Source organism: Anthonomus grandis, chromosome 22 (genome assembly GCF_022605725.1).
Source record: "Anthonomus grandis grandis chromosome 22, icAntGran1.3, whole genome shotgun sequence".
In the NCBI taxonomy this organism is placed as follows: domain Eukaryota; kingdom Metazoa; phylum Arthropoda; class Insecta; order Coleoptera; family Curculionidae; genus Anthonomus; species Anthonomus grandis.
This window is the reverse complement of record NC_065567.1, coordinates 9,312,812-9,332,326: the sequence shown is the minus strand read 5'-3', so window position 1 is coordinate 9,332,326 and position 19,515 is coordinate 9,312,812. Positions and strand designations below refer to the sequence as shown.

At 30.5% G+C, this 19,515-nt stretch overlaps 1 protein-coding gene across 1 annotated transcript in view; it reads right to left on the bottom strand.

Annotated features, from left to right (window-relative positions):
- Positions 1 to 19,515, bottom strand: part of LOC126749006 (steroid receptor seven-up, isoforms B/C) — a 59,043-nt gene that overhangs the window by 34,101 nt on the left and 5,427 nt on the right. Inside the window, exons 2-5 of the mRNA XM_050458604.1 lie at positions 14,689 to 14,838; positions 6,696 to 6,994; positions 4,420 to 4,584; positions 4,282 to 4,363 (exon numbers count right to left, since the gene is read on the bottom strand). Of these exons, the coding sequence (XP_050314561.1) occupies positions 4,282 to 4,363; positions 4,420 to 4,584; positions 6,696 to 6,994; positions 14,689 to 14,838 (696 nt within the window). The remainder of the gene's footprint in view (positions 1 to 4,281; positions 4,364 to 4,419; positions 4,585 to 6,695; positions 6,995 to 14,688; positions 14,839 to 19,515) is intronic.

Sequence of the window (19,515 nt, the reverse complement as noted above, 5' to 3'; positions counted from 1 at the left end):
AGGAATATCTTCCCACATATTCGCATGCTCCCGTTCTAAAAATTCCAAGAAGGCTGCAGCATTTACCCGTGGTGGCAAAAAATATGGTCCAAAAAGTTGATTGTCATTAATACCAATCCTTAACACTAAATTCATGCTGGAAGTTTCTTGGTCGAATTCCATGTGGATTTTCATGCGCCCAAATGTGCTGATTATGGAAATTGACCACTCCACGCCGAGTGAAGCACAACTCATCGCTCCACAACACGTTATTTAAAAAACCTGGAGTATTATTAGCTGCATTAAGAATCCAACGACAAAATGCAGTTCTTTGTTCTTCATCTCCTGGTTGTAATCCCTGAACAGGCTGCAAATGATAAGGACGTCTATGATCTCGTCTTAACACTCGGTAAACACGGAAAGCTGAAATTCCTAAACCAGCGGAAACTCTTCTAATACTTGTTGTAGGATCTCTGTTGAACTCACGCAAAATTTGTTGCCTATTTCTCTATTCGAAAATTTACATTATTTTCATTTCCTCGTACATTGCCTAAACCATTCTCAATAATTTGTCGATGGACTCTTACAAATACAGAAGGATGTGGATGCCTTCTAATCGGATATCTGCGCATATATTCCCGGGCTGCTTCTGCGGAGTTTCCATTTGCAACCCCATAAATAAAGTGGATATCCGCTAACTCTTGATTTGAAAACATAAATGGCATTTTGACACAAAAACGATAAGAAGAAATAAACAAATAACACTTTTTGAGAACGCAATTGCAATTTGACACGATAATACTAATATGACATTTACATTTTATGACACTGTTTTTATTTCATGGCACACTATTCAAATTATTAAAATAAATTAATATAAATAACATTTCACGGTTATTCGTCGATGTGAATTATGTATTGCAGAAAATGGTTCACATTTCGAACACCTTCTTTAAATTTGTTAATTGTTTTTTTGTGTTCTTGTAATCTGCTGTTTGTTATAAATAAGTTATAAGTATTTGTGGTATTGTTCTATGTTGCGATTTATTAGACGGTTGAAATAAATTTATCTTCAAATCTTAAGTGATTTTTAAGACCCAATTTGAGGAGAAAACGGAGTCAGATACGAAAAAATATCAAGAGGGCATTTTTCTTTAAATTTGTTAATTGTTTTTTTGTGTTCTTGTAATCTGTTGTTTGTTATAAATAAGTTATAAGTATTTGTGGTATTGTTCTATGTTGCGATTTATTAGACGGTTGAAATAAATTTATCTTCAAATCTTATGATTCTTAATCTTAAGTGAAATCTTAAGTTAAAACCCAATTTGAGGAGAAAACGGAGTCAGATACGAAAAAATATCAAGAGGGCATTTTTGTTTACAATTAAATGCACTATTTAGAAATGATCGTTTAATCGACTTAATCTAGTGGCGTGCTACTTTTTTAGTCACATTAACATTATTAATTAGTCATATCTCCGCCACTGGCCAACGTAGAAACATGACATTATTTACGATTATGACCCTTCATCCTAGAATTGTTTATACTAATTTTGATTTCAATATCTTTGATAGTTCGGATATTGAAAAATAAAAACTTTTTTTTTTTGGGAAACTTTGACGCCCTGTATCTCAGAAACAAAAAGTTTGACGATCAATATTTATATGAGAAACCTACCCTAAAATTAATTTTTCTAAATACTGTTAAAGTCCTGCCACAAAAAAGTGAAACACCCTGTATATATATATATATATATATATATATATATATATATATATATATATATCAATATATATATAAGATTTCGTGTTTTTATGGTAGCGTTTACGTCGGATAGACTAAACAAAACTTGAAAGGTCGATAGAGGCAACATACCAACGACTGTCAGGCAAAAAATTTGTCAAAACTCGAAAAAATGCTTTAGTGATATATGTATAAAGACCTTTATATATCACTTCGATTTTAAACGCAATTTTAACTTTAATCAGGTTGAATAATAAACCATAAAGTCAATTTTATTTACAAATAAAATATTAAAAAAAAATCCTAATAAAGCGGCAGACAATACTGCAATTAAGATCGGACGTTCAAAATTTATCTATGGTCTATGATACACACTGTATATACATTATATCCCAATTAGTATTGAGAATGGAATATTTTCATCATCAGTGCATCTGTGCTTATTGTTAAGCATTTAATTTGCTTACACACTTACAAAATTAAAACCAAGGTTAGCAGAAATATTTTTTTCTTTGGTTTTGCTAGATTGATTTGACATGTCTTTTATTTTAAAATCTGTGGCCACCCCAACAAATTTTAAGGGTAAGTTATTTTAGTGTCTATAAAGTAGCTGTTTCTGCGTTTAAAAAAATAATGTTAAAAAAAATTGAATTTGTTTTATCATTAAGTATCAGTCTGTGATTACATATAATCTGTCACTTTGTAGCAGTAATTTCAATTGTAAGTGTAACTATTTATAGTCACTCAATTATTTTATAATAACAATATCTTCTTAAGTCTTAAGTTATAAACAAATTTTAATATTTATTATTCTAATATGTCTTTCTTTCTTTTATTTTCTAACTTAAAAAAAATACAAATTGGTTGTCGAAAAGTCGTGTCGCTTAATTGACTCAATTTATGGATAAAAATTTATAGGCCAGTACCGCAACCTTTTTTTTTGTTTATTGTATTGGTGTAGGACGCTAAATCTACCGAGTTGAAAAAAAATCTGATTCATGTTTTATAAATTCTCATCGCTATTACCCTTCCATAACCACTCTTTCAAACACTTATTCACTAAAACGTGGCACTTCGAAAGGCAGAGCGTAGTTGATAATCAATCTTTCCATACTACGCAGTACGTCTACGAAAACGTAATCTTTGGCCATTATTCGGAAGTACAGGTCACAGGCCGTACCAGCGTTCAGCATCTGAACTATCGAAGCACCGAGCACGATCTCTAGTACCATAACAGTTCCGGTATTTACTGTGTCAGTTTATATCTGCAGGTACTCTTTTCTTTATCCTCTTTCTTTTTTTATTCTTACTCCGTCTTTTGCCTGTGGGGGAATGAGAGAAGTAATGGCAGTCTTACTTTGCAACTGTAACTCGTATGTTCAGTGCCGTGGAATATATCTAACTGCATAATTTATAAATTATATAATTCCCTTTATAATTCACATATTATTATGACTGAATAAAACTTTTATTTTCGGAAAAATTATAGAAGGCTTTAAATTTAACATATATGTTGCTTGCCAATTTAATAGCATTTATTTAAAGCGCTGAATACACACACACTGATATTTTTTATCGTGCGGGATGTATATATGCACTCTTCTCTTAACAGTTGCTGTTAATGTTGTTAATGTATAAAGCTTATTATCAGGAGCTTCCAGTAAGTTTTAGTTGATTATTTTAAATTAAAAAAAAAATTACCACCATCTAATAACTAAAAGAACCTATGTCATCACATTTTGATTAAAAAATTACCAGGATGTGTATTGTTTGCATGATCACAGAGCTGAAATGTTAAGTGAATTGAAAATCGTTCATCCAAAAAACTTGTTACTTTTTGCTATTATTATATAACTTAATTTTAGTGCTCTCAGACTTACAGAGTGTCTACGGAGTATGAAATTAACCTGAATTAACCTGTCTTTTTGCGCTTTTGCTCTTTTCCTGCTAATTTTTATTTTTTAATTAGATGATCATATAGGCGTTTTTGAAAGTCTTTAAAAGACGTCGGACACTTTTAAGTAAATTAAATTTATATCTAATATGAGTTCTCTCGTTTGCAGACATTTCGTTTGTTTTTCTTCAGTTACAAAAGATATAATACAAATATTTATAATGAAACTATCAGAGTGCGCCTCTGCATTAAGAGTAGGTATTTCTTTTGGCCGGCGATGTGCCTCGAGCGTCGTACCACCGCGGAGTCACGACCTTTCGTAACCCAACTTGCTTCCCAAATTCACACACGCGAAGCCGAGCTCACATTGTAAAATGAAATACCGTACCATAGTAGGTGCCCGTGGCAATGATGATGGTGCTTTTTTACTATCTTTCAAATTGCTCTGGCTTTTACTACGAGGGTAATAAATGCGACGGTTTGGAAAAGTACTAAAAGTTGATTTTTCTATGAAAAATGTAAAAAAGAATATTGGAAGCAAGAAAAACCGAAAAATAATAAAACAATAATAATTTTAGATTTAGGTTCAACAGTTAGGCAAGGTACTAAAATTAAGAAAATTTTGAATTCAGATATAGATGGTGTACCATATAAGAAAAACTTACCAGTCGTAAATAGCACAATAGCCTTTAGACAACTATACTCTGCTGAATCGACATGTAGGGCCTTTAATTTTTCCACTTGCTCCTAGAAGAATATAATAATTAATTCAAAGAATTTGTTTATGGATTAAAGAAACTTACTTGAAATATCCTTATATGATCCATAAATTGCACCACCCTATCTGCGCACATAGGGGATGCGTGCAATCCCGCCGCAGCAATTAGGGGTGCCACATGAAGAGGCATCGAACACTGACTCGCGTTCAGTACGAATAGTTCGGACCAGACTAACCTCAGTAATGCTACCTGGAAGTTGCAAAGAAAAACAATTAAAATGTATAGTTAGTACAAACTTGAAATCTGATACCAAAAAACAATATAGTAATCATGCGTTTTTTATATACAAAGATCTTAATAGCAATTGTAATAGAGTGGGTTATTGCTATTTATTTTATTTAATAAACCATCACGAAAGCAAAGGGCTTATAACAAAGGGGCCTAATATTGTTTCGTTCAAGACATTTCTCATGGTATTATTCTTTAAACTTCCTGCGATATTTCAAATGATTTTATTAAAAGTTTGATGGATTCATTTTAAATTGTAATCAAAAAGAATTCTTTTCGAAAAGATAATAATAGCTTTGAATTAATTATTTTTTCGCGTAACAAATGGGAATGGATAAACTACAAATATAACTTGTTTAAGTTTTCAGAAGAGGTAAGTAAATACATTATTTTCTTTTTACTTAAAAATATCGGCTAGCAATTTAGTGTATTAGAACAAATAATTCATTGTATATTTTTTATTTGCACGGTTTTATTTTAATGTAAACAAATTAGTTTAAGTTATTAAGGTTAAAGCAGATTTACACGCATACGCAATTCACTTCTATTGGCTTGCATATATCACTTAGTACAAGTAAATTATTTCATGTAAATAGTAGCATGAGGTTTGCTTAAACTAGAATGACTGGCTTGAATAAAATCGGTTTTGCTAAGAATTGATGTTTATTTATATCTGTGACATAGAGTATTTTGTTTCTAATTTACTTTTCATACATTTTGGAGGCTCATTTATATATATATATATATATATATATATATATATATATACAGGGTTCACCCTGTACAGTTTCCTAACTCTACGGTATGAAACTATACAGGGTGAATCGTTAGGTCGTTTTATGAAAAAAAGTTCCTATGAACGTATGTCGGGAGTTGCTTTGTTTCTGAGATACAGGGCGATGAAGGTTCAAAAAAATAACGGTATTTTAAAAATACTATAACTATCCTTAAACCGATTTGGTTGAAATTTGGTGCAGTTATTTGAAGTTATAAGACGCTTATTTAGCTGTAACTAGATTGAAATGATTAGGTCCAGTGGCGTGTCAGTGGGCACCACATGCTTATTGTTGAGAAAAAAACAAGGCCAATAATTGTTTTGCAGCTTTTTATTTATTTTTGTATTTAAGCAACTAAAAATACAACTTTTTCGTATCTTATATTATCTTCATATCTGGCTTTGATTTCGAAAAAAAAAATTTTAAGTATCTTTTACTCATTCTAAAAATTATCCATGGACGACAACATGAAATAAAAAACAATTAATTCGATATGATTGGATTTATTTAAAAATTAGAAGTTCTTTAGTTATATTTCAGGCTGTGGGAAAGTGGCTGCAATGAACGCACCTATTGAATAACTTCATCAATGGTTTGGATATTATAACTTCTAAGCTCAAAAATAATATTAGCAGTAAGTACAGCTGCATTTATAGCAAGTAAAAAGTAAACTATAGCAATAAAAGCAACAAACCAATGAAGTGATGATACAATGAAAGGTATGAAGAAAACTGTGCTAGAAAGGCTGATGAGATGTGACACCATTGTATAAGCATCCAAGCCTGAATTAAGTCGAGGACTAATTATAAAATTCCCTAATCGGATAGAATCGACATACGGCGACATATCCAAATTAGAATACTATATTATTATTGAGAATGACAGTTAGAGTTGAATAAAATGTTACTTTGGAGCTTAGAAAAAAAATGAAATGTTAGAAAATTGATAAAATCCGCTACTAATATTAATAATATTCATTTTCTAAACATTTCTTAACTCCATTCCAATGTACAATTTTTTTTTCAGTCTAAAGAAAAGTTGTACTTTTTCTGTAAACGAATTGACTGATCTAGTAGGGCGAGCAATTCAATTAAAATGAGTAATGACAGACATTTGTGTAATATAATTGTGATTTACCTAAATAGATATATGTATGATACATCTTGATCTTAAAATTTCCGCGCATCCTTATTTTTTTAGTGTTTACTGAGTTAAAGAACATTGATTAATTATCCACACTAATTCCTTTACTTTAAATATTAATTTTGGGACACCTGGATTTTTAGTTACACCTACCTGATCGGTAACTTGGAGATCAGGAAAAAAAGGTATATTTCGAGCCCATTCAACGGCTGAAAAAAGTAGTCTTGCAGCCAGTTCACAAATGTTTTCAATCCCCATGATATTGTTGGGTTGAATACACTGGCCATACCTAGTTGAAGGGTAAGGTTCCGCTCTTAAAAGTAAGGATATGTAACTACTGAGGTACGAATGGTTGCTAAGTGAGGTCGCTACTGGATCCGATGAGTTAAGAAACTGGTTTGGTAATCCTGCAAGCGCAGGCTGAGAAGGTGGCACCCTACCTCTTTGAACAGCTGTAATAAAAAAGATATAATTTACTTATTTATTTAATAATGTTCGTTTAATAAAAAACGCTTCAAAATAAATTTGTATTTATGAGCCTTTGACGAGTTAAGAGAGCCGCATACTAATACACAATATGAAAGAGAATACTAACATTAATAACAATTAGTGGTCGTTTGACAGATAGATGCCCTTATGTATCCCATTTACATCATTTTAAATGCAGATCTTTTTAATGGTTTTATCTCTTACAATAGGGGTACGGCTCGTGTGCTCTATTAATCCAATTGTACCCAACAACACTTTTTACACAATAGATTTGTTTTGGTCGCCTTAGAAATAAACCTCAGCATGGTGTACCTAGATTTCTTTGGTGTTAAAAAAGCCCAGATGAATCTTTTGACCTGAGAAGAAGAGATTTTTATCCGATACCCTTTTTTCGTAGCACGCGTGCACCCATCGGGGCGGCGACCCGCTGTTACATTTTAGCCTGTCAAGAACCCCGCCATAGGCTATAAAAAAATTGACCTGTCAGTTATGTATGCTAAAATTATTTTGATTTATTTCTAGATTTCAATGGGCTAGTAGTTTAATATATTATATTTTTATCACTGATGTCTTGTTAAAATATCATTTCATAGCTTCTCGCTATATTGTGGTACTTGCCATTTTGTGGTAGTAGCCATTCTAAACATTTTTTTCTTAATGAACTGGATTCCTTTCATCAGGAAAACAATATTAAAATTAAACTTTCTCATCGTCATTTACCAGAGAGTATAGAACATGCAGTACTAGAAAATAATACTAAAAAACTAGTTGCCATTGGCCTTAAAGAACAACCAATATAGGACGGATTTAAAATAATGTGTAAGGAATAGATTATACACGTTGTGACGTTAAAATAATAAAATTTCCCCCCAATATTATCGCTATCTCGGTTCACTTTCACAATAATATATGAAAGATTTATTTTCATGGAACGATAAAAGATGATCTTAAAGCGTATATTATGGCTGTTGGGGTCTAAGGGTTATCGCCTTTATGTTTCGAATTATCTCAAATTTAAAAACTGAGCCGATGAAATTTTAAACACGACTATGCATCTTAATTCATGTTGCCATATTACAGTTTTAAAGAAAAAATCTATAATGAGAAATATAATTTTTGTTAATTATATATATTATTATATATTGAGCAATTTATGTATATTTATGCTCTTGTTATTTTACGTCAAAGTTCCTGCATCATATATAAATTGTTGGTAGTTATTCATAAGCTAAATACTTAAAAATCAGTAGCAATTTGTTTTTATATATTAGTAATAAAGAGAATGTTACACATAATTTATCTTCTAGTATAAGTTAAAAATATTTAAGCTAAAAGAATTAAAGGCACTAAAGAGTATTCTCTATCGAAGTTTTCATTCTATGAAGTACTTTATATCGTATATAGAGAATTATTGTAAAATGTGAAAAAGGGGAAGAAAAATGAATATAAATTTACCAATATTTGTATATAAGGGGCGCATTTTTTTTGATGATCACTTTTTATTATCCAAGGGTATTCGAGCAGAAAAATGTATGCGTAATGGTCCTTAAACTCTGGAAAAATATCAAAAAGACAGCGGGCCAGTATTATCTTTGATGTGTCTATATAGTACTATATCTAAAAATATTCATGCAGGGGCTTATATAAGCGTATGGGATCGCAGAGAAAAGAGGGCCCATTCTCTTGCTTATGATTGATCGGTCTAATATACAAATAGTTGACCGTAAGGTCCAACAAAAGGGCCCAGGCTGAGGCAGCCCTATACTCGCCAAGTCGTAGCCCGTCTACCTAAAACATCGTTTTACTACTTGCATATATATTAACGACCAGGTCGAGATTAATGGTTTTCTATTCTTTAATCATACTACGAAATTGCGTTTTATATTGCCATGCTATTATGCTAACTTGCCATGGTATTTCATTTTTTTACTCTGATTTATTTTTTAAATATAATTTAACGGCTGTACAATTCTATAGATGTATGTAACTTTAGACTAACCCAAACAAGTCATAATTATTATGACCCAAAGGTTGCTAGAAGTTTACAGTACGATTTTATTTATTTGCCTTCCAGTAAAGGTATGTACGGATGTAATCCATACGAACGATTGTAATACGCTGCGAGTAATTTTGTTATTTTTTCTATGCGGATATTGGTGCAAAAAGTGAAAAATATTATTTTTTATTTCAGCTTTGAAAGTATAACAATTTTGTGAAAAATTGTTTGCAATATATTTTATAACCGAACGACGTGTGTTTTATTACCTAAGAAGGAGCTGGTTTCAAAAGAATTTCGTTAACGCACTTTTTAAGCATATCTATAAGGAGTAGTAATTTATTTTCTCAAATACGATTTTTTAATCTAGATCTTAATGCAAAAGACATATTATAATCTATTTTGAGTCCAGAAATAATTATATTAGATAGTTATTGAACCTAAAGCTGAAAATTCTAACTTTCAGTAATTTTAGACAGAGCTTCAAAATCTAATCAAGTTCATAGTATACCTATTATTTATTAAGATAAAATAAGATATATAAAGGTGGATAGTTGCTTCTTAGTAAAATAGGTAAATAGTAAGGTCATAGAGCGACACAGTACTAATATATTTGGACAGTTTTAGCATTTAGTAGTAGTTTAGTTTAACTAGTGTCAAGAAGTGTATATATTTTCATATGTCTATTTACGTGTTCAATTTATATTTTTAATATCTGATAGTATTAAATAGGATCAGCAAACAAATATAACTGCTTAAATAAGTGCTGCACTGTTCTGTCGAACGTATAAATGGCTAAACAAGAGGTATGTCCATCAAAAGAATAAAATACATCTCCGTCTTAAAACTTGTAACGGTTGCATATCATTAATCACCCGCGCTTGTCTAAGATCATTTATATAGCTAATGACGTTTGAATTAACATTGATTGCTGTTGAAATTTTTATTTTTTTAACACACATAGCTGGTATGGTACGGCTATTTCACCAGAAATTAGATCTAGCTAAACTTGTATGTAGTACCCACATACATTGCTTAGTTAAGTGCGTATACACCTGAATTTATTAGGTATGCAGCGAAGTCAAGCGCCTTTGTAAAATCTGTCTTTTCTTTTGTTTCATTTTCCAGAAAGCTTTATTTTTATCTTTATGCACCCAGCTAAAAAACACTCATATAAAAAGAAATTTAATGGTTCTTCTCGGCTTTTTAAGCGCGCAAGTTAAATCTTTTTGTATGTCATTTAAACTAAGATCTAATCGCTATGTAGTAAGACTAGATCTAGGTAGTTTCAGAATTTATTTCTCGACAACTATAACAAATGATTTAAAATTATTTTATGGGTATGTAACTCGAACATTATTAAATTTTGGAACTTAAGTAGCTTTATTTCGATGTTATAAAATTTAAGAAATCATTTTCATAACGTCAGTAGATAAACATAATAAGAATTTTAAATTTTAGATGGTAATATAGAAATCTTGCTTTAAATAATAGATAGGTCTTTTAGAATTCTTTCTTTTTTATTCAATCGCTTGGTGTAACAATAAACTGTATAAGACATTGCAGTTTTGTTGCAGCATCGTTGTTTTGCTTATACTGGGTAGTGAAGAGAAACCTCTACTAGAGTACTGAATATCCTCAATTTCTTGCACCCACGACTAATCTGAGATATCTATTTATTCACTGATCTCTTTATGACATTCGACGTTTAAACAGCTTAAACTAGAATATAACACTGATCTCTTGATCGTTCATATTTTTATTTTTTGTCACCATGCTCTGTATGAATATCTCTCTTGCTAACGTATTTTAATTTATCATAGTAATTATTTTGCCAGGATTAAATTTTTTAAATCTAATTTTTTAGGTTTTAAAGCCATCTTATTGGAGCTTTTAATTAATTTTTAATTTTAAGTTATAAAATTGGTTACAAATTATAAAAATAAATAATAAAATAAAATAAAACTGGGGCCTTTAAAAAAGTACAACCACAAAAAATCTGGTAATTTTATTTAATCCAATAATGATTTTTAGTTATTTTTTTTATTAATTTGTCAATGCAGGTCGTTTCTCCAAAATGGCTGTATGGTTATATGCAGATATATTTATCTTTAAAAAAATTTCATATTAACTTCATCGTGTATCTGCGGATCTTTTATCTATCTAAAGATATTTGTATGCAAAATCTTTAAATCGGCTGACCATAAATATATATAAATTTAAATTCTTACAGTAAGCACAATCCAATTTAAATAAAGGTATCGTTGCTTCGATCCTGGTCTAACCGCTAGTTTTAACAGAATTAACCTCAAAATGGTAAAACAACCCGAAGGGTGAATACTTAATAAATTTAAAAGGCCCCTTTAAATATTTTACCCGAAATAGCCTGTCTTTTAAAATATGCCGATTTTTCCATATATTGTTATACTCGAAATCCCTAAGAATGAATCCTCGATGCAAATTCTGTTTATGCTCGGTAATAAATCGGCTTTCTCGAGTATGTGACATGCAGGGTAAAACTAATCTCGTCCGGTTCCCACGAAAAAAGAAATCGGAACCCCTTAAAGCTACCCCTCTTTTTCATTTACATAATATTTCGCTGGACACTGGCCATCACGATGTAGGTATAACGGAATACGTTATGAAAAAGATTTCAGTCAGGTGTCTTCTTTTTTCACTATAGGTTTGATAATAAAATGTTTTGTAAAGGGTCACAACATTCAATAGGATCTATTTGACAGTGACATATTTGGGTTATTATATTTCAGTGCTCAACGTACTAGAACTTCTGTGATTATTAAATTTTTATATATTTTAATTAATAATAAAAAATTATTTGTCATTTAAAATTTAGTAAAGTGAAAAAAAGAGATACGTTTGTGGTTGTTATATTTTTTTTATAAGTGGTAAAAAGTTCAACATTTTTACAATTATAAAGCAAAAATCTTTTAGTATTATAGTACATGGTTTTTAAGGAAAAAAAACCATTTGAGCCCTTAATTTATTAACTTAATGAAATTTTTTATTGTAAATAAAAAGTTTTTTGATTATTAGGGTTATTAAATTAAAGAAAAATACAGCCTGAGAATTTCATATTTCTAATAAATATTCAAAAGTTGAAAGTGCAAAAATTATATTTTAAACTTTCTTCGATTACAGTTTAAAACTTAACATACATTTTAATCATGCTTTTGAATATTCTACAAATTTAAATTAATTAAACGTAATGAAAATTTAATTCTATAAATAAAATTTAAGCTATAAATTCATTCCTTATGTTAATGTTCTAACAAGACAATATGATAGTAACAAGCAATGAGTTGATATTTATTATAAGTATGCTCAATCAACAAAAAGTTTGTAAATACATTTATCTGGGGATTATAGGGTTGTTCCAGCCGCTCATGATCTTGTCATTTTTAAAACCCTTTCTCAAGAATTCTACTAAAAAACTATATCAATATATAAATATATAAATACCATTTTAACATCTTAAATAAACAACTTGGGAGCTCTGTGAGGAAAATCGGTGGAAAAGCTTTAATATTTTATTATATGTATATCGGAGAGAAAATGCTGAAACCGATTTTTATTAAATTTTATTAAAAATGTTGGAATCAGTCTTTTCACATTCACAAAAGAAAATAATACTTAATATTTGCCTACAAGAGATCATACGCGCGTTGGATCGCGTTGCCCTAGGGATCCAAATATTAATAAAAAAATGCATTTATATTCCTGCGACTTATTCGCATGCATCAGGTGAAATAAATAAAATGGGCGTTATACATATCCCGTGTGCGGAACTTGTAAAACATACGTATTATAATTCCGACGAGTTAGGTTGCCATGCCGAGTGCGGTGATCGTGGGAAATGACCTTAGCTGACCCTGACCCTTTGCTTAAAGCCTTCAAAGACCCGACCATAGTCCAAGCAGAAAACCACAACCGCGCGAGCCGTACCGTACGACTTGCGTCTTTTTTCTGCTTTTTATAACTTACTTTCGTAAGATTCTCGCTTCAAGCTTAATCGGGACTATTTTTCAACGCGTTTAATGAAGAACATGGAAAGTTGAAATTCTTTTAGTAATGATAACTGCTTTTTAGGACAGGTTTTAATGCTAATCTGATTTTGATACATGTTTGATGTTTAACAGATTTACTACATATCAACACGATCTAACAGTACCTGATACGATTCCCTTAGTTTCTCGCATCAATTTACTACAAATGAAAACAAAGCTTTGGAAATCTCTAAATTCAGATTTTATGCGCAGATCACACTACTTGAATGTCAAAAATCTCCATTTAAATACTTTCTTTTTTTATGAAAAGTATTGCTAAGTACTGTTTAAAATGGTCTAATTTTTTGGACCAATTTCACTGAATAAACCCTGTTACAGGTATATTCAAATGAAGCAACAAATTTGACTAATTGATAAATGGAATGATCAATTAGATGGATGATGAATTTTAAGGCAAAAAGTTAAAATAATATAAAGTAATTAAAATTTATATCAGGGTGATATTTTCCGCAAAATAATGTGAAATTTTAATTAATTAATGTAAAAAGAAAGATAAGCTAGATTACTTTTTTAAATATGATAGATAAAAAAAAATAACATCACATAAGAATATTCCATAAAAGTTTTCTTTATAAAATACGGTTCTGTAATAAGGGCCAAACAAGAAACAATATCGTCACGGAACATAAAAGAATTTCGTAGAAAACACGAATATGACTTGGAATGGCGGTCAAGAATTGTATTAAGTCAAAGCACATAAGCCATTAAATTAATTATTATAGCCACTATTTCTTGGAAGATGAGAATCATATATTATATGTATATATACATATGTACAGTGATATTTATGAAGACATACTTTTCTGTTTATAAAATGTACTGAGCTATGCACAATGCTCAATGGGATATTATTTTAAAATATGCATTGGTGTATTATAAAAAAACTAATCATCGGACCATATAAATGTTGTTTTTCCAATAATCATTACAAAAAATGCAGAAGTATATTGCTAAACTTTATCATGCTCTAACTACATAGAAGTTGTAGGCATAAAGTTAAAAAATATGCTTCCATATGTGGAAAAGTTCTAGTTAATCTATTAAAAAAGGGAACACCTATATTCCAAGGAAAGGGAAGTAAACTGACGTAAGCTGCTTTCAAACTGGTTACATGTCTGTTAAACTTTCTGTCAACTTGAAAAAGTTACATTGTCGCGAACCAAAAATGACTTATTCATTCTATGTGCGTGTTTTTCATTCGGGTCATCTAAAAGAATGCAATCACATTGTCGAACCAAATCCCTTAGCGTAGCCATCACTGAACATATTTTGGCTAGCCGTCAATTTTTCTAATTAATACTGTTTTTTATTTGCAAGTAGGCTATACAAGTTATAATTTCAGATATTTGGCAGGCCAAAGTAAAAAATAAACAAAATTGAACATACCTTAAGAAGTTACGTGTTTGGTTCGATATTGCAATCGCATCCTTCCAGACCACAGAATGAGGTACCGTGGATTATCTTTTAAAATTTAATACTATACAATAATAAATTTAAAAAAAAAAACTTCTAATTCAAAAATACAATGGTATATTTTTGCGCTTCAATATATTTACTTTTGTACTAAAATACTCACCTTCTCTTCTCATACCCATCTTGATACATTTTCGAAGCCGACAATATTGGCATTGGTTCCTATGGTGTTGATCAATGGGGCAGTTTCTGCTACCTCGACATGAGTAGGTCAAATTTCGCCTAACGCTGCGTTTAAAAAACGATTTACAACCTGTAACAAATACATTTTTCATTTTTTAATACTTCAAAAGCAAAATATGCAGTAAGGGTAAACTTAAAATAGAAAATGCATAGTCATGTATTTTTTATATAAATCACAGCAAAAATCTGATTAAAATAAGGGGCGATTTTTACTAATATGGAATGGGATTTTTGATCTAACCTGATATCTATTGTAATTTAACACCTCTAGAAATCGTACAATAGTAAGAAACCTTTCTTTTGGAAGGGATTAGTAAAAGATTTAAAGTCTAGAGGAATTCATGCCAAATGAATGTATTTTGTATGGATTCCCATAGGTAACTTGGTTTTAGATTAAACATCAAAGCGTTATAATGCAGGGTATGTAAAAGTGTTGTACGGTTCAAACCTTTTTCTTACCTAAAAACGTGCAAAACTAGTATTACGAGCTGCTATCATCTTATATGATGTTTATATGATCTGAAATAACTGATTGCCTGTATCTCAACAACCATAGAAATCTAACTTACTAATAAAGCAAGTAACACTTGTTTTAAGTAATATTTAAACGGGTTACATCTAAAATACTGTTACGGTCGTACTATCCTTGACCCTTTTTAAGAACTTTGTAGCTTAGTGTATACAAAAGACACGTTAAAAATCGGTAATTTCTTAACAGTTTTTTTTACGGGCTGGTGACCTAGTTAGTAAGACAGACTTAAAAAAGTTTGCAACCTTCAAAGGAAAGAAAAGGGTTGGCACTCAGCCTTGACTAATTCGTCTAAACCTCTTTCAGAATCAAAATAGAATTTTTCGTAATTACCTTGTGGAACGATTTATTAATTATGGTTTTTATATTTCATTTTTCAAGCGCAGTAACTTATTATTTATATAATATCTAAGCATTTTAGTTACTGAATTGTGTAACAAGGAAAAAATGGAATAAATATTCACTTAGGAGTGTCTCTGTAATCTTTGTACAACTTTTTACAACATAGGATTTATTTACAGTAATATATAGTATACAGTGTTATATGTTTTATGTGTGAAAACTAGATGTTAGTTAAAAATATGTTCTTTTGATGAATCCGATACAGATCTATAAATTCCAAAAAAGACCAATTCCATGTTTAATTATAAAATATATCATCCGCACCTCCAAAAGAAAAAGTCAATAATACCAATATGTTAAAAATGTTTCATATGTATATTTCATAACTTATCAGGTCTAAGAATAAGATCATACAAAAAATACCAAAAATAAGATTAAAACTGACAATATAAGATTTTGAATAATTACTTATTTTTGTCTAAGAATATATTTGCCATAAAGACAAGTGAATAGCAGAAAAAATTATCGATTTCTTTTCAAATAAAGAATTTCAGATTTTATTAATCTCTAGTACTAATCTTTCGTTTTACCTTACTTCAATATTTCCAAGAAATTTTTTAAATAAACGATTATTTACTGTCTACTACATACTTTTTTAAAAGGAAAGGGAAGGATCTCGCAAAAGTCTATCTATGTTTACAACACCCAAGAGACCTACAATGACAAATGGTGCTTTCTAAAAACATTTCAGCAATAAAACCTTAAAGATGAGACATGTATGACGGCCTCCGGATTAATAATTCTTTTCTCAAGTCGCGTTTTTTCTTCCTAATCTTTTTATAGGGGTTAAAATTGTCTTTTGCTTTGCCTTTAAATATAACAATCATCACCCGCAATTATTTATACTCAGTCAATATTTCAAACCATTTAATGGCAATGTAAAGAAATAAGATTTCAAATATGCAATGTACTCGGACATATATTTAAAATAATCTATATAATTCTAATGCACTCGATAATGCAACTTTGGAGTAGAGCAAGCTCGCGGGGAGATAAATACTGCAAGATTACTATGTAATTTAACGTTTTTATGAGCTTAATTAGGTTCGTATAAGCATTAAAGAAATTTATACGTTAAAATCATATCCTATTAGAAGCAATATGGGACGCGGCTTAATACATGCCTCGATGTTAGAACAAATTACTATTTTCTTATAGTATCGGTATTATTCATCTCGGCTCGAACGTTTAAGTTTATATTCGTAAAGTGCGCAGATAACTGTTATCTAGCATTCACGATTACTTTTTTTATTACCATTGCAAATAATGGTATTCCAAATTAATTACTTGTTTAAAAGCAAAATCTAATTTTATAAGCACATATTTTTATCAATTTTTGAAATGTTGATTACCTCTTTCGTCAGTCAGCAAATATCAGCAAAACATATCAGCTGGATGCTGATATTGTTAATTTATTTGTAGTAAAAGTTTGTAAGAGTTTTATTACATTACATGCAAGAGTTTTATCTCGATCTCTCTCTAGTCTTATTTCCCTTCTGATTTCTCTAGTACATACTTTATTCTCAAAATTTGTAAAGACGATACGAACAAGTATTACCGAAAAACTAGTACACCAAAACACCTGTAAGAAAAACTTGAAAATTTACTAATATAATAACCAATAATGAAGCTAGAAAGACGAGAAACTCGTTTGTCTTTGCGCTGCCAGAGAGGCGGTTAAGACACCAACTAAAGGGTGTTTCCATAAGAGCGCAAGATTTCAAGGCGCAAGTGTGAAATAAAACAAAATAAAAAATAAATAATAAAGTGGTTTTCTGTAGTAAAGTATTGAAATACTTAAGTATTGAAATACTTATTAATTTGGAAAATATACATCTGGGAATCATGTCTAAGGCAAAAAATCTTGTAAATGGCTGCCATGGCTCTGCTGGCATATGCGAACCATTTTGACTTTGACTTCTTGAAATTTTCAATTACGATATTCTATACATGTGGTGGTATTCCATCGGTATTCCTTCGATGGTTGTAGGCTTATTGGTAACATTGGTATCAGGTAACTGCACAGCTAGAAGTCTAAAGGCGTTAAATCGCCAGAGGGTGGAGGCCAGTTCTGGTCACCAAATCGATGACCAAATGAGACGACCACGAACAAACTTGTGCAAGATCGTCAACGTTTCTAAAGCTTCCAAATGAGGCACAAGAAACTGTGTTATCATAGCACGATAACGGTCGCCATTCACCATTACTCTATTACCTTATTCATTTTCGAAGAAAAACGGTCCATTTATTCCTCCAGATTATAATGTAAACCATACAGTGACACTTTGTGGATGCATTGCTTTCTGATGAATTATTCGTGGAAATCCTAAATGTGAGAGTTTTGCCAAATAATAAAGCCATTAAGGTGAAAATGGGCCTCATCATTGAAATTTTGCAAACAAAATCAGCATGTTGTTTAAGGATCCAATTGGTAAATTCTCTTCTCTTCTTGATATCTCTGGCCTTTCTGTCACACTCTCGCGAACGGCCGTGATGTTATGTTCTGAACGATCTCTACAAGCTCGTATCGTGGGTTTCACTACGCACCTATCAACTTTGGATACGTCACGCCATAATCATATGACATTATGACTGTCAAACATGGCGCGCAATTAAAATCTTGCGTTCTTAACACCCTTTACTATAAAATAATTATCTTATAGTAGACTTATATAATTTTTAATACATAATTTGTTTAAAATTATAAAACGTAATTTGACACTCATAATTTAAAGCCATTATATAATTTAAGGTAGTAAAATAATGTACTAAGTATCTAAGTCTTCTTTAGTATTTTTTGTACCCTAAAACAACACTATAAAAGAACTTCCTTGCACATGGCTTCTGTTCTATAGTTTGTAACTAAAAAACAACTGGTCACTTAATTGCCACGCAAAACTATATTACAAAAAAAAAATTCTTTTGTTAGAGACCACCTGCACTGATTGCTTTTATTAGTAAAAAAATGAACAATAACTGGGCAGTTGTTATAAAAAATTGACAAAGCAAATCAGGGTAGTCGGATATGCATGAACAATATACGAACTGTTTTCAGATTTACACAATTGTCTCTGGGAACCATCCAAGCATGAACACGTTAAAAAAACATACACGAAGGGATAACAATCGGCAATGTTACGCTTCTTAACCACTGTGCACCCTCTTTAACACGCAAGAAGTGACCATTAACTTTGTTTAGATTTTCATTGTAGCATTAAAGTCTAAGTATCTGCATTCGAGCATTTAAAAAAATATTTAGTATTAAAAATTCAATTTATAAAAACTTTGGTTTAGTACGCAATTTACAAAGAATTAAAAATAAATAAAATTCTTAATTTCGGTTGTACTGAATCATTAGGTAAATTTAAAGTAACAATAAAATTTATCTTTGAATTTTAGTTAAACTGGAGGCAGCAATCTGCTCAAATATCCAGTGCTGACCACTGAAGATATGCTAGCGGTATAAACAAATATACAGCTTTATATAAAAAGTTATTGTACAAAAAATAAATAAAAACAATTAATAAAAAAATTAGTGTTGCTTTATTTAAATTAATTATATTGTCGCTACGTTACCCGGTGTATTTTCTCAAGTGGTATCTTTTTAACATTTTCTTATCTTTATCTGTATCTTTTCAACTCTTTCTTTTTAATATAACACAATCATAGCAATTCGCTTAGGAGTAGGTACAACTATTATAGACGTTTAAACTAATTTTTAAAATACTAAAGCATAAAGCAGAATGCAAAATTGAATCGGCAAGATAATTTACCGGTTTACAAATCACACATGACGATGGTTTGCTAAAGGTTAAA